This window comes from Haliaeetus albicilla, chromosome 2, assembly GCF_947461875.1.
Source record: "Haliaeetus albicilla chromosome 2, bHalAlb1.1, whole genome shotgun sequence".
Taxonomy (NCBI): Eukaryota; Metazoa; Chordata; class Aves; order Accipitriformes; family Accipitridae; genus Haliaeetus; species Haliaeetus albicilla.
Window position 1 is genome coordinate 23,660,863 of NC_091484.1, and position 13,840 is coordinate 23,674,702.

Consider the following 13,840-nt stretch of genomic DNA (forward strand, 5'->3'; position numbering starts at 1 on the left):
ATTCAAAGAATACTACAATTTTCTGATTCCTTTTCTGATTCCAATTTCTGTTGTACAGAGCATACAGTTTCCGTTGAAATGAAATGCAGTTACGTAGTTACATTATGCCAACCGTCCCATGTTAAGGATGGAGTAAGCAAGAAACTGCCCATCCATCTAATTCTGGAGGTGTTCCTTACAAGTTAGGCTGGCAAGGCAATGTAAAGAAACCTGCTGCCATCCCTATTCTCTGGATAAACAGAAGATTCAAAGCTACCTGTCTGAAGGCTTTCAGTACATTCATGTACCATGCATGGGTATAAAGTAGGGAAAGAAGGCTACAATTCTTTAAAAGTCAACAGGATCAGAGCATTATCTGCCCGAATTGCTCAAACGTAGGTATTTTTAACACTTCCAGTATTATGGTGTCCCTTGCTTCCTTGAATATCGTATACAGAAGTTCCTGAGCCTGAGTCATTTCAGATCGAAACCAAGATTGGGCAGGTTCATCCTTATCAGAAGATGCCTGCAACTGCCTACCAGCCATATAGGACACCAGGGCCTCTGGTAGTGAGGAGGGTCAGGTCCTTACTTCTGTTCCGGATGGCTCACAGTTTCTAGCAGGCTGAGCATTTTTTCCCAGCTTCGAATTTCTAAGGGAAAAAATTTTAAGAAGCTGAAATAAAAGCAAAATAGGATGGGAATATGAAAACAACATTTCTGAACCCTGTTCAGTTCCAACAGCAACACAAAACTATTCCATTTATATATTTAGCGAAATAAATCCTGGCATCACCACCAGTATGTTTCCTCTTATTGTGGGGGTTTCTTTTGAGTTCTGTTGGGACAAATATAGAATGAGAATAAGGGACAGATGTCAGTGCTGTAAGAGCTAGCGGGAGCTGGAAAGTCCTTTCATCAGCTGCTTTCAGAGCATTCAAACCTGACCAGCACCATTCATCTGGACCAGGAGCACTGACAGAGACCAGCTCACGGACTCCTGCTTCGACCTTCAGTTCCTCATGCCCGTCCCAAACCCAAGAGCTGAAACAGCAGGATTAACCCATCCCAATCCCAATCTTCAGGGGGGCTTGGCTGCCAGGGTCCCATGCCGTTTGTCACCTTTCCTCAGCCCTTACCTGAAAACCGTCACTCTTGCTGCGGCAGCCCCTGACCCACCACCCTCAGCAATGCACCACTGGCTGATTTCAGGTTGCGGAGAGAAAACACTCCCCACGTCTGAACCCATCCCTCTGGAGATGCACGGCTAAACCCACAAACTCACCGCATAACGGTGCAGCTACCTAGCTGCCCTTCTCCTCTCAGCCAGGCATTTCTTCTGCTCGTTGCTCGTCCTCCTCCCCCCCCCCCCCCCCCTTTTTCTCTCTCCCTCCTGGCTTTTACATTTTTTCCACCGTGATCCATTAGGTATTTACCGACAGGGTAATGTGACTTTTCACACCAGCTCTCTGCGTGCACTGCCCTGCAGACAGGGCTGGATAAAGCCTCTCCCCAACCCCAGCTGGCTGGACATCTCCCCCCCCAACCTTCCCCTCCCCTTCACACTAGCCAAGCCAAGGATTCCTCTCTCCCTCCCTCTTTCTTTTTCCACCCCTCCCGCCTTCAGTGCAAACCCAAGACGCAGGATCCTGCTGAGGGAAAGAGCTCCTTGAAATCATCACTGCAGACCCCGCTGCAAAAGTGCAGAGGAGGAGAGAGAAAAAGCCTCGGCAGCCAACCTCCTGCGGCCGAGGGCTTTGCGAGCAGGGCAATGGCTTCAGGCTCTCGGAGATTCTCTCTCACCTTTCTCCAGGGCGTGGGATCTGTCTTCTTCATCCTGCAGATCATCTCTGTTCAGGCTGATGGTGAGTCCCCCATTCAGTTTGGGCTGGGTTGCTATGGCTGCAATGAGAGCTGTATGTTGAAATGTGTTATTGCAAAAAAAAACCCCCAAAACTTTTTTTTTTTTTTAATAAGAAACTTAAATACATGCCCCAGTTTGGGTTAGGAAGCATCTGATTCAGAGGTTTTTGAGACTCTACAAATATCCTGGGGTTAAGCACAGAAAGGAAATAAGATCCCAGAAGGCTAAGATTATTTTATTACAAATGACAAACAAAATGACAGGATAGTGAAGTTTTCCAGAGGAAATAAGAATAATAAAACAAAGCCAGAACATGAAAAAAGAAGACTCAGCTATATTTTAGGAGAGCTCTCCTTATAATTAAAACTATCTTTTCTCCAAAGAACTTCCCCATCCGCCTGCTTCAAATGCCCCCCAAAGTCAATTTATATGAGCAGGTACTTGAGGAAGGGAAGACAAGAAGTCAAAGGCATTTGTAACCTTTTCTGTTCAGTACCACACACACTGAAGATGACTACACACCTTTCTGCACGTGAGTTTTGTCTGCACTTCACTGCCGAGGGATGTGATCAGGACATGAATTTGGCTGAAGCACCAACCACCAGTTACTCTGAAATGGGACTTCTCACTCGCTGATGATAATCCTGAATAGCTGCATCCCTTGAAAGTTTCCAGTAGCCTATTGCCCTTTTAACGATTAAGCCTGTAGTAACTATGACCAGCTTGCCTTAGCAAAAACACGATTTATTTTTGAAACAACTGTGTCTTTTCCTGGGAGAGCAATGCTGAATGGCCACATTTTTTCACTTTCACAGCTGCGATAGATTTATGCCTGAACTCGGGATTTTTTTATTTCGATACACTAATCCTTTACCATCAATGTTTGCTGCATTATTCCAGAAAACAGATCTTAAACATTATAGGGCAATAAAACCCTCTTCTTTTTGTTCTCAGAGGTTTTTTTCCTCTTTAACCTAAATTTATTTCAGCTGATGACAAAGTATGGCAAAGGAAAGGGAGAAAATTAATCTTGCCTGCGTGTTTCTATCACTTTGTGTAAAATACCATTTATACAACAGAACCCTGTCTTGTAAATTTCAAGAAAATTATTTTTCATTAAGAATAAGGGAAAATAAATGTGTCAGGCAACTGCACTGTGTTGCAGTAGGCAAAACTGCAATTCTGATTTTAGGAAACACTCCTTCCCTAGCAAAATGCCTCTGAAATGAGGAAAAAAAATGCATACCCATGAAAGAGGGTTCTCCACAGAACTTAAGAAAAGGGGACAGGACAGGAGTAATTAATTTCCCTTGCTAAGAATGCTTCATAAGAATTCCCTTATCTTTTCAAGAGCAGCTCCCAATTGGTATTATTTCTATAGAATTAAAGGCATCTTCTTGGTTCCTAAACAGACATCCTGTAAAAGAGAAAGGGAAAAAAATGTTGGACATCATTTTAAGGCAGAGTTTGTGACAGATTTTAATTGTCACTCAACAGTTTGTCAAATTTACTTCATACATGGTAAAGCAATTATAAGAATTAAAGGGTAGAACTTCTGAAGTACATTACAGTTGTAGAGCATTATTATAATACTGTACTATCCATTTTTATATAACTTCTAAGTATCATTGTGAAAAATGTGTAAGTCCTCTATTAACATGCTCTTCAGTGTGTTCTCATAATATTAATATTCAAGCAAACAACCATAACACTGTCCTATAAAGCGTCTGGCTTATTATATGTTGATACAGAAGAAAACACTTTATGTGAAGTTTAAAATTTACCACAACATGTAGGCTTACATATTTAGGAAGATCTGAGAGTACAAAACAGGATTAATACTTTCTTTTATAACAGATTCTGGCCCGATCCAGACAGGAAACCACCTTCTCCTTTTTGTAAGTTGTAGGTGAAAATACAATTGTGCTACTCTCCAATACATGCAAATATGACTTAAGTGCCAAAGGACCATTCTGGGTGACACATATGTATATGTGTATTTGTTATTTTTAACTAAAAGTTACTTACTGTTTTGCCAACCTCTGAAGGGATTTTGAATTCACCTTGTAAAATCCCTGTGAAATTCAGACTGGCCCCTGTTACAGGCAAACCTCTGAAACTGGTTACTATATATTTCCCTAAGGAAGACTTTCATTTTATTATCTCACACACAAATAATGACAGAGAGCAGGCAATAAAACTGGAGACCATCGAGGTCTGGTGAAGGTGTAAAGCCTCGAAGCTTAATTGATCTCTTTTGACTAGTATTTACCGCAGCGCATATTGCTGTAGGGCAGCTAGACTCCAGAAATAGCAAGGTAAATGCCGAAATAAAAGATAGCTTTGTTTCACTTTGCAGTTTTTTTACAATTGAAATGTGCTTGCTCATAGGTGTTGAGATGGGGGGTCAGAGGGACAGAAGGCTCCTCAAAGGCTTGTTCCTGCTCTGACGTACCATGGTGTGCCACTACTATTAGAGCAGTTACTGGAGAATAATACAGGTTATTGTGATGGGTCTCAATCATACCAGTGCAGATGCAGGCTTTTTAGAATTTCTTTGCATTTGTGCTGGAATAGGAGAACAAGGATGTGGCTTCATGCATCCTGCAGAGGAGTCGCCTCTGCTTTTTTTGACTCCCTCTTTTGTCTTTTGACAGCTGCTAAAATATCCATACATATGAACCATAGTTTTCTGCAGAGTACTTGCTCTGAGACAGAGCATGTCAGGAGAGAATGATGGCAATTAATCTACCTTACCGAGACACTCCTGAATTGAAAAAAATGTGATTATTACGAAACTTTACTAATTGGTCCAGAGTGGAGTTGTTCTGTTGGCTAAATTTGGGTTACATGGAAGACCTATTGGTCAAGCCAGTCATCTGGTAGTGAGCAGGCATACTGATCGCAGAGCTTGCAAGTGGAAGGATGCTGAATCCAGAAAGCTAGGCACAATTAGGTGAGGATCTGAGATACATACTTCTGACCTAGAACCAGAAGTCTGATGTCAAAGGTAGGAAAAAACCCCTACTGTACTTTTTCCTTTGGCTTGCTTTGCACCTTTTTTGTAAAGAAAAGGAAAGAAGTATGCTTTTTCTCTTCTGCTCTCTCTAGTCACTTGCATTTGAATAGCAGGTGTCTAAGCATTTCAGGCTCCCACTTGCAAAACAGCACGTATTCTTGTATGTTGCAAAAATAAATGCATAAACGATTCCAACTATTTAATGCTAAAGCATATAGTAAAATTAAAATTTAAGCTCTGACTGAATTTAACTGAGGAGGACCTCAAAGGTGACCTCCCAATTTTGCTATTTTTCTGATGATGTAATATTTTAAGCAATTTGAATTAAAGAAGACATCATTCACTTTAGTTTCTCGCAGAAATAAACTCTACATTCATGAGCACTAAGCAGAACTGGTAATTACCCCAATCTCTGTCTGTACTTGTACAGTTTTACTGAATCCTCCACCCATGCTATTACAATCAAGTCCATTGTTACACACAGCCATAGGAATGGAAATAAAATTGCTCTTGAAGTACAGAAGTGACCTTCCCTTCCTCTGCTCTTTTTTACATCCATCTGAAGTTTTTAACAGTTACATAAAAATAAAATAGACTCCACATTGCACATCTTTTACCACATTTATTTTGTTGAAACTGATTAGGTTTTATCCTTTGAACCAGTAAGTATCATGTCATGAGATCAGCACACTGGACATGCCTTTTAAAGTGCTTTCATTTTACGTTGTTTATGAGAGACATTTTTATTTCAAAGTATATTTGGCTATGCAGTGTTATGTTTCTTCTCCAAGCATGATACAAATCCTGCTGAAGATATAGTGAACTTTGAACCCATTTCAGTGGGCTTTGAACCATACCTATAGGTCTCAGAAGAACTTCTTTTAGCTGTTACTGTATTAGAGTAAATTAGCCAAACTCTGTCTTCTTGGTAACCAAGAAAATTTGCTAACTTCACTGCAATTCCTAAAAGTATGAAGAAACAGGTTTTGGTCTGGTTTTATTTTTGAAGAGTGCCTTTCTTGTGCTTCCATATATCTGACTGTAGACAGCTCTTCAGTCTCAAAAGCATATTAAGGTCCAGTTGTTAGAAGCTGAGTTTAGCAAAAATTTGGAAGTGGAAATAAGGTGGAGTGAGAGTAATGAACCATTGGAACAGTTTACTATAAAGTGTGCTGTAAATTCTCCATTACTTGGAGTCATTAAATCATGACTGGATGCCTTTTGAAAAGACATGGTCTAGTTCAACCATGAATTTTTGGACTTGATGGTGGAATTACTGGGGGAAATCTACTGTCTAGTTACGCAGGAATTAAACAAGGTGATAAAAATGAATCCTAGAAGCCCTGAGATCTATGCTTCTCTGGGTATGTTTTCAATCAGAATATATTGGGGAACTCTTAAGTAAAAACTATATTCAGCTATTGCTTGTTTACAAAATTTTCATGCCAAACAATAATAAAAAATATTCTTTTATCGATATATCAAATTATAATCAATACTCTGTAATAATAGTGATCAGATGATGGGAGAGACTAGTGATATAATATAGGCTATTTATTAAAGAAAGACTATCTTTGCTTCAAGTGTGAATTTTTCTTCAGAACTATGAATCCAGCTGTTAATTAACAGTTGGAAGAACTATCTCTTATCATTTATGTCTTACCATTGAAGTTAAAACTTTTTCACTAGCTTCAAAGGGGAACCTGAAGAAACTTACTGTGACAAGGGCATTTTTCATTCTGAACCTGTTAAACTCAAGATGTGCATTAAGCCTCCTGAGAAAGACTACTTTGCATGGATTTTTAGCTTGATCTTGAAACCAAAGGGACTAGCTTTGATTAAAAAAGGCTTCAGAAAAGTATGTAGACTTTTGGGAACAAATTTCCATACTATCTGTCCCATCATCACATTATGGGAAATAAATGTTATGGGGCAGAAATGAAGGGAGAGAGTTGAGAGAGAGTTCAAACATGGTGGCTCTTCAAAGGTACCACAACCAAAGGCATACTACGTTCTTCACACAAATAAACACAAAGACATGATCCTTCATCCTGTGCCTTATGGAAATATGGAACAGTCTCATATTTAAAATTGCATATTTAAAACAGAATGACAATACATCTCTTGATACTATCTCAGAGATAAAACTGATTTCAACTACTCCACACTGTCATAATGTGCTAGAGAGAAAGGGGATGCCATCTGAAAGTTTCACAGCCCTAATACCAAAAATGACTATCATATCATCAAGTCTGAGAGACAAACCTTTTCTAGAAAAACTTTCATTGCAACTAGCAGTGATAAAAATTTTACAAATATTTGTCCAGGACCCTCAGATCCCCAGCTTGAAAATTACATCACTTTTGCAATAAAAAGTGAGAAAAATTCAATACATTAATAGCTCAAGCATGTTAGCCATGCCACTGCAAGGTGCAGAATTCAATTTCAGTGTTGTAGTCTTACTTATTTAGGGGGATTTCCTGCTTTGATGTGCTTTTGTATTTTTCCTATTACCGTGCTAGCATATCTCCTGTACTTTTTTTCCAGTAAATGCCCCTCAGTAATGTGACACAGCTCAGAATACTGGGGATCCAGCTATTCCAGTGGTCAGGTGTCCAATAACAGAACCTTGCATGCTATTATATTTTCTAAGTAAGAAATTAGGCAAAAAGAGAGGGCACATGTTAGAAACTGGACAGATAGCCATAGAGCCTCTAAAGCTTTGGAGAAGATTCACAGGTCACTCTGGTAAGCAGGTCAGCCTTCTTCATCCACTTCTGGCTAACCAGAATTTCCAATAAAGCAGTTCACTATAATTTTCCCAACCAGTAAGTCCTTCCTAGCTTACCCTAAAACCTATTTGTCTAGATAATTTGGACATCCCAGATACCTTTTAGAAGGACAAGACTCTGTTTTGAATCAGCATCTTCATAGCTTATAGTAAAAAGTTAATTTACCTTAAGTACTAGCAAACACATAACAGTAGTTAAAGAAAGCTGCCTCAGCCTCAGTCTTGGCTAGCTAAACTCCTATAAAATGTAGTTGTTACTTACTGGTCAAAAAACTAAATGATGAACTTAATTTCTTCTAATTATATCTTGATGGAGCTCAATCCTTAACGATTTTCCTTTCTTTAAGTCTTCTAACTGAAATACTAATAGCTGGAAAATAAGGGTTACTGCCATGTCAAACTAACGTTTATGATTTAAGTCAGATGCTATACAAACTTGTCCTATATGTCTTTGATGATGCATCTCAATCCTGACAGTCAAATGGTAAAATATAGAATATGGACAAGTTTTTATTTGGGACAAAGCCTCAATAAAGCATTACACTTAATCCCTGCTTACCTTTATGAATGAGAGTTGTTCTGCAACTTAAGAATGGTTGTTTAAACCCATCATCTTTCTGCTTATATTATATGTCTCCCTACACTGGGCATACCTCACTACGGCTATTCATGGCTTTGGAAACAGCAGCCTACATTAGTCTTGTGCATTATTTGGGACATTTTGCAAAAAGAATCCTGGTGTTTCAGTACTTAGGACTGTAGAAGCTTGCTTTTTTCACTGCTCTGTGTAAATTCCCCTGTTCTAGTTACAGTTCATGGTGCTGATTATAGTTGAGAATCAAGAGACAATGTAGTCTAGTGGTTAGGACACTGATCTGTGCTTCTGGGTTGCATTCCTTGGTCAACTACTGTTAACTGCCTGAGAAAATCACTCTGGGTACTCTGAATTCCTGTTCCTTCTCATTGCTGCTTGTCCCAGTCATTTAAATTGCTATCTGCTCAAGTCAGGACGACTTCTTATTGTGCACGTGTAGAATTCCCACCAAAGTAGGCATCTTCATCAGGACCCATCTGCGCTTGCTAGCTAATGTAAACACAAAAGACATATTTACTTGAAAGAAACTTTGCAATTTTTGCTGCAGGGACTGTGATCCTTCCAGTGGGTTAAACTGTACATGGGTGAGAACAGAAAGCTGTGAGGCACAGACCTACCCTGTATCAATCAGTTTCCCATACTTAGGGTTAGATTCAGATTTATCAATTTGTTGAAATAATATGTGGTGGGGCTGGCACTTGGTACAGAATCAGGATGAATTAGTCTGAAGGATTCCTGATACTGGTCAATATATCCTATGAGTGTGAAGCTAGCTACATAGCGAACACTCAGTATGTGCCGGAAGCTATGCATTCATATAACCACTACTACTAATCTACTTTTGAAATAAGACATACGAAGTGTTAACTGACTGAACAGTGCTTAAAAATTGTCTTCCTGCACCTGCAAGCAACTTCAATCTGTACCTTTGAAATCTAGGAGATATCCTGAGGGATGTTATCTTAAGAAAGAAGAGACTTACAGCAATTGAAATGTCAGCACTGTAAACTGTCTCATCATTTATTTCTTTTTCTTGAGACATCTAGCTAATGTGTTTAGTCCATAACCCAGGAATTTCTCAGGCTTCATTGCCAAAACCCCAACTGCCCTGTTCCCAGTTGCTAAAACCTCTAACTTTCACCCTTACACCTTTCACAGTGTTAGATAAATTAAGGTGAAATAAATGGAACTGAAAAGAAAAATAACACAAGAAATTGTTATGCTAAATATGTTCTTATGCTCATTCAAAAAAACCTTCCATTTAGAAAAAAATTCTATCTTTCCAGAAAGATATGAAAACAAAGTAGCTTTGCAGCAGCATTTAAGAACAAGTTGCCATAGAATTACATCATTTTGACTTTAGAGAATAAGTATAGTTCTATTTCTGACATGAAAGACTGGGTTGCAATACTGCCTTTTAGATTTGTGCTTACTTTATAGATGTAGTTGTTATAATGCAACTGTAAAATGCTTAGTAATGAATTCCAGTGTTAGAGCCTACAGGAGATGTTCTGACTTTGACTATACGTGTGCGTATGAGAGAGTGTCATGCTTTGTCTCTCCAGATCTTAAGCACAGATCTATAGAGGCAAGACAAGCTTCATATATGGGCTAGGAATGAATAGGGACTTAGCTGTACTTGCTTTTTTGTTGATGAACAAAACTAAGAGAAAAGCTAAGACAAAGATACTTAATGGTGTTGATAAAATTACCCATTCCAAGGAGTAGGTTGCTCATTAAAATGTACTTAGTAAAAGCAAGAAGACTTTATTTGGTGATAAATTGCAATACTTCTGTTGAATATGTATTAAGTACAATACCATGACGAGTGACATGTCCTTTCTTGGTGCTGCAGGGAAAGTGTTTGCGTTTGAGTCCAAGAACAACTCTCAGGGTCTGGATTTAGCTGAAGCCGAGAAAGCTTGTGTTGACCTGAGTGCTCGCTTAGCAACTGCAGAAGAACTGAAAAGGGCTGTTCTGGACTGTTCTTTCGCTGGCTGCACCACAGGATGGCTCGCCAGTGGCTCTACTGGGTAAGGACAACAGCATAACCCTTCCTGAGAAGTATGAATGACGGTCGAGCAAGTTTTCCTCCTTGACTAAGAATATTACTGAAAAACACTGGCCACAATTCAAGCACCATGACATATAGCTAAATATGCCACTCTCCCCACAAAATCAGTTTTGTACAGCTAATGTTGCAGGGACACAAATATTTAGTAGTCTCAGATCACATATTTCACAGACCTGAAGCAATTTCCTCTTCCTCTTTCCTTCTGAATTATGTGGTTCCTTTTCACCTGTGCTGAGCCCTAAAGGAGCTGGGAGGCTGAGGACACAGTGCTGGAGTTAGAGTCAGTGCTCCCACCGACTCTGTTATTCCCTACTCCATAAGAAGCTCGGCAAATGGAGCTTCTCATGGAAACCATGTATCTGTCTCCGGTATTTACACATGTCTGAATAGACAGTAGGCATGTTTGAATAGGCATGACTTTAGATGTGCTTAGATATGATAACGCACACGTGGTGGAGGGTTTGCTGAGAAAGCTCACCAGGGAACTGTTACTGTCCCTTGATGTGCTGATCTGTATTATTTGATGTAGCTCTGGTGACTGAGCTTTGCCTCACATTACAGATAGCATTGCAAAGATGTACTGGCCTGCCACAGCCTCGCCAGGAAGCATCGTTGCCTCCATAGAGACCGGTTCAAAGCAGGAATGCACAAATGTCCTGTAGTGGAAGCCGCTTCCCTCCATTGATCATAGTTTCAGGAGGCCAAAGTCAGCCTTCATGAGTACTCTGGAAGTCCCAATGACTTTCAGTGAAAGTTAAGATTTTGAGAACATATGTTCACATAGGTGCCAGCTGTATGCCAGAAGCAGCATGGCCCTGTCGCCATGCCACTCTGCTGTGGCTGATGAGGGCTTCCAAAACTCAAGCTAACTCAGACTCATTCCAGTCTTGCACAGGTCCAGCTATGTGGCACTGCACTGGGCCAAGCACCTACATCCCAACTGCCCAGTCTCTTCCAAAACAGAAGTCTTTGCAACATGCCTCAGGAACAGGTCGACAGGCTTCATATTTGACAAAGAGACCAAATCACAGAAAATTCAGTTTAAAAAAAAAACCAAAAACAGAATGGAGAAGCTGAGGGTTGGCATGAAAGTCTCGTGTCACTGAAGCTGGGACCATAGAGGACTTGCCCAGAAGGAGGATGAGTAGATCCAAAGCCCCTTCTCTCTTGAATATTTCCTTCATCAGGCTTACCAGCCACAGCCTTAGCGTAATACATATATTCATTCTCCTGAGGTGCTTTACAGAGTTCTCATGAATTAGAGGGTAATATCTAATCTATTGTCAATGTTCAATGGTGATAAAGTTTTGTCAAGATACTGTTTCCAAGTTTCCAAACTTTAGTGTATTACTGGATTTTGTGGAAGTTATCAGTTATTTAAGTAAGCATTGGTGTTTCTGTATTTTTAGTGATGAAGTTTCCAAAGGACAGAAAATTGCTACTGTTAATGAAGGGTGATATTTAAACAACTTCAAGCAAAAACAACTAGTTCCAGTGATCCTTTTTTTTCCAGGTGAAAAATTGTTTGAAAAATTGTATGTACTTTTGGTCATTAAAAAAAGTCCAGAAATCTCTCAGGATATAAGACAGTGATCTAAACCCTAAAAATTTTATTCCTAAGCCAGCTGCTGAGAGGTCATGCAGGCTGAAGAGCCAGGAAAACTATCCGTCTCTAAGAAGTGCATGGCAAAGTTGTTGTACAGGTTCTTTTATACAGCCTCTGTATTATGGAAGTAAGGAATGATGATGAGTAGGAGAAGAAACCGTCCCTTTTTTATCTAAGCAATACCACTAGTTAGTCCTGAGAGATCCTCAATTAATTACTGCAGGCACTGGAGCAACAACTATTAATAGACCTGTTGTGGACCTATCCCTAAATATCTTCGATATCAAAATTGGATATAGTGATAGTATCGTACACATCACACCATGATGATGTGAGAATGTACACATCATCATACCAATGGAAAGGAAAGGAAGATATCTCATCCCTTTCAACTTTCCATACTCCATTCCTCCAGTAAACCTGTCTTTAATATGGAAGTCTCTAAACTTTATTTATCAGGAAGGACATTGTGGGGGCACATCAGCATGCCATTGACATGCAGTCACCACATCTGACCTTCACTGGAGAGCTTCACCAGAGAGAATAGTTCTTCAGAGCTGGAATGTGATACTCTCTTCTCTGGGACTATTTTACCCATGGCTGGGCAAGCACCAGACTGTATGTTACTTGGTTCACTGAACTGGGTATTTTTGACTCTGGGGAAAACCAGGAAAAGTATAATGCCTAAAAAGGCTACACGGGTTTCACTGTTAGTTAATGCAGCTCTGGAGAAAGAAATGAGCAGTTGAGTGCAAAGTATGCAAATGAGACACAGTTATCCAAGTTGGACAAGCTCAAGTAGAATATAAAGGTTTTCAGAGGGATTTAGATGAACGGGCAAAATGACAACAAATGGAGTTCAATGATAATACATGCAGGAGGAATCTACTTGAAAATATCTTACAGGGTTCTGATTTACCTCTGTCAGCCCAGGAAAGATATGAGGACATCACTGTGGACATTACAACAAAAACTTCTGTCAAACTGCAGCTGTAGTAAAAACAAAAAACCAAGCAAACAAAGAAGTTGCTAGAGTGCTTATGGAATGGGATGGACAATATGAAAAACACATACATATATATATACACATATAGGTCAGCCTCCTTTGGAATACTACATATATTACTGTTACCACATCTTAAGGAAGAGACTAAAAGAGGCTCAAAAAAGGGCTCAAGAATAATTAAAGGAATGGAAAAGCTATTAAGAAGAGACTCAAAATACTTTACTAAATTAGTTATTTAGTTTTAAAAATATACCTAAGGTTACCTATTCAATACTTTGGGCATTTACTTCATAAATGGGAACATGACAGCAAGGATAAAGGATAGCTGGTAAACAGAAAAACCTCAATCCACACTCAGCTGATTTAACATGGAGAGGGGAAAGCAGGCTCCACAGCATGCCCAGAAGGTTACAGAAGTAGGGAAAATTATTTCCAAAATAAAGGTCTCTTTTCTGGGCACACCTTTTGTTATTTATCTTGATGGACCTCTACATCTTTGAATCTGATGGCGTGGCACAGGGAAAGGACTGACTTCCCCACATTTTCCAGGTCCAAAACTGTTCAAGACTTTATAGGTTGGATCTAAAACCTTGGAATCCTCCCAGCAGCTGACTGACATCCAGTGCAGATCACAGAGCTTTAGTCTAATATTCTCCCATATCCTCTTGGACTATGTACATCAGAAAGGAGACGAATAGGAGGGAACATGATAAAAGAAGTTCCTAATTTCAGGAAGAATGCAGTTTGGTTTATTTATTTGGTTCCTGGAAAGTATCCTAACCTTTCCCCTGAGGAAAAATGGATTAGACGTTGGCAGTAGAAGTAAACAAAAGCAAATGATGTGAGTGATGTCATTACACTGTTGCAGATTTTCTGACACGCTTTAGTCCTCCTCCCACCAGACTC

At 39.6% G+C, this 13,840-nt stretch overlaps 1 protein-coding gene across 2 annotated transcripts in view; it reads left to right on the plus strand.

The window, feature by feature from the left end:
- Positions 1–1,552: 1,552 nt before the first annotated feature.
- Positions 1,553–13,840, plus strand: part of SUSD5 (sushi domain containing 5) — a 42,683-nt gene continuing 30,395 nt past the window's right edge. The window contains exons 1-2 of one of the 2 annotated variants that reach the window (XM_009913504.2): positions 1,561–1,844; positions 10,104–10,281. In XM_009913504.2, the coding sequence (XP_009911806.1) occupies positions 1,751–1,844; positions 10,104–10,281 (272 nt within the window). In that variant the 5' untranslated portion in view covers positions 1,561–1,750. Of the gene's footprint in view, positions 1,845–10,103; positions 10,282–13,840 lie in introns of both variants that reach the window. The other variant, XM_069810502.1, reaches the window with a different exon arrangement.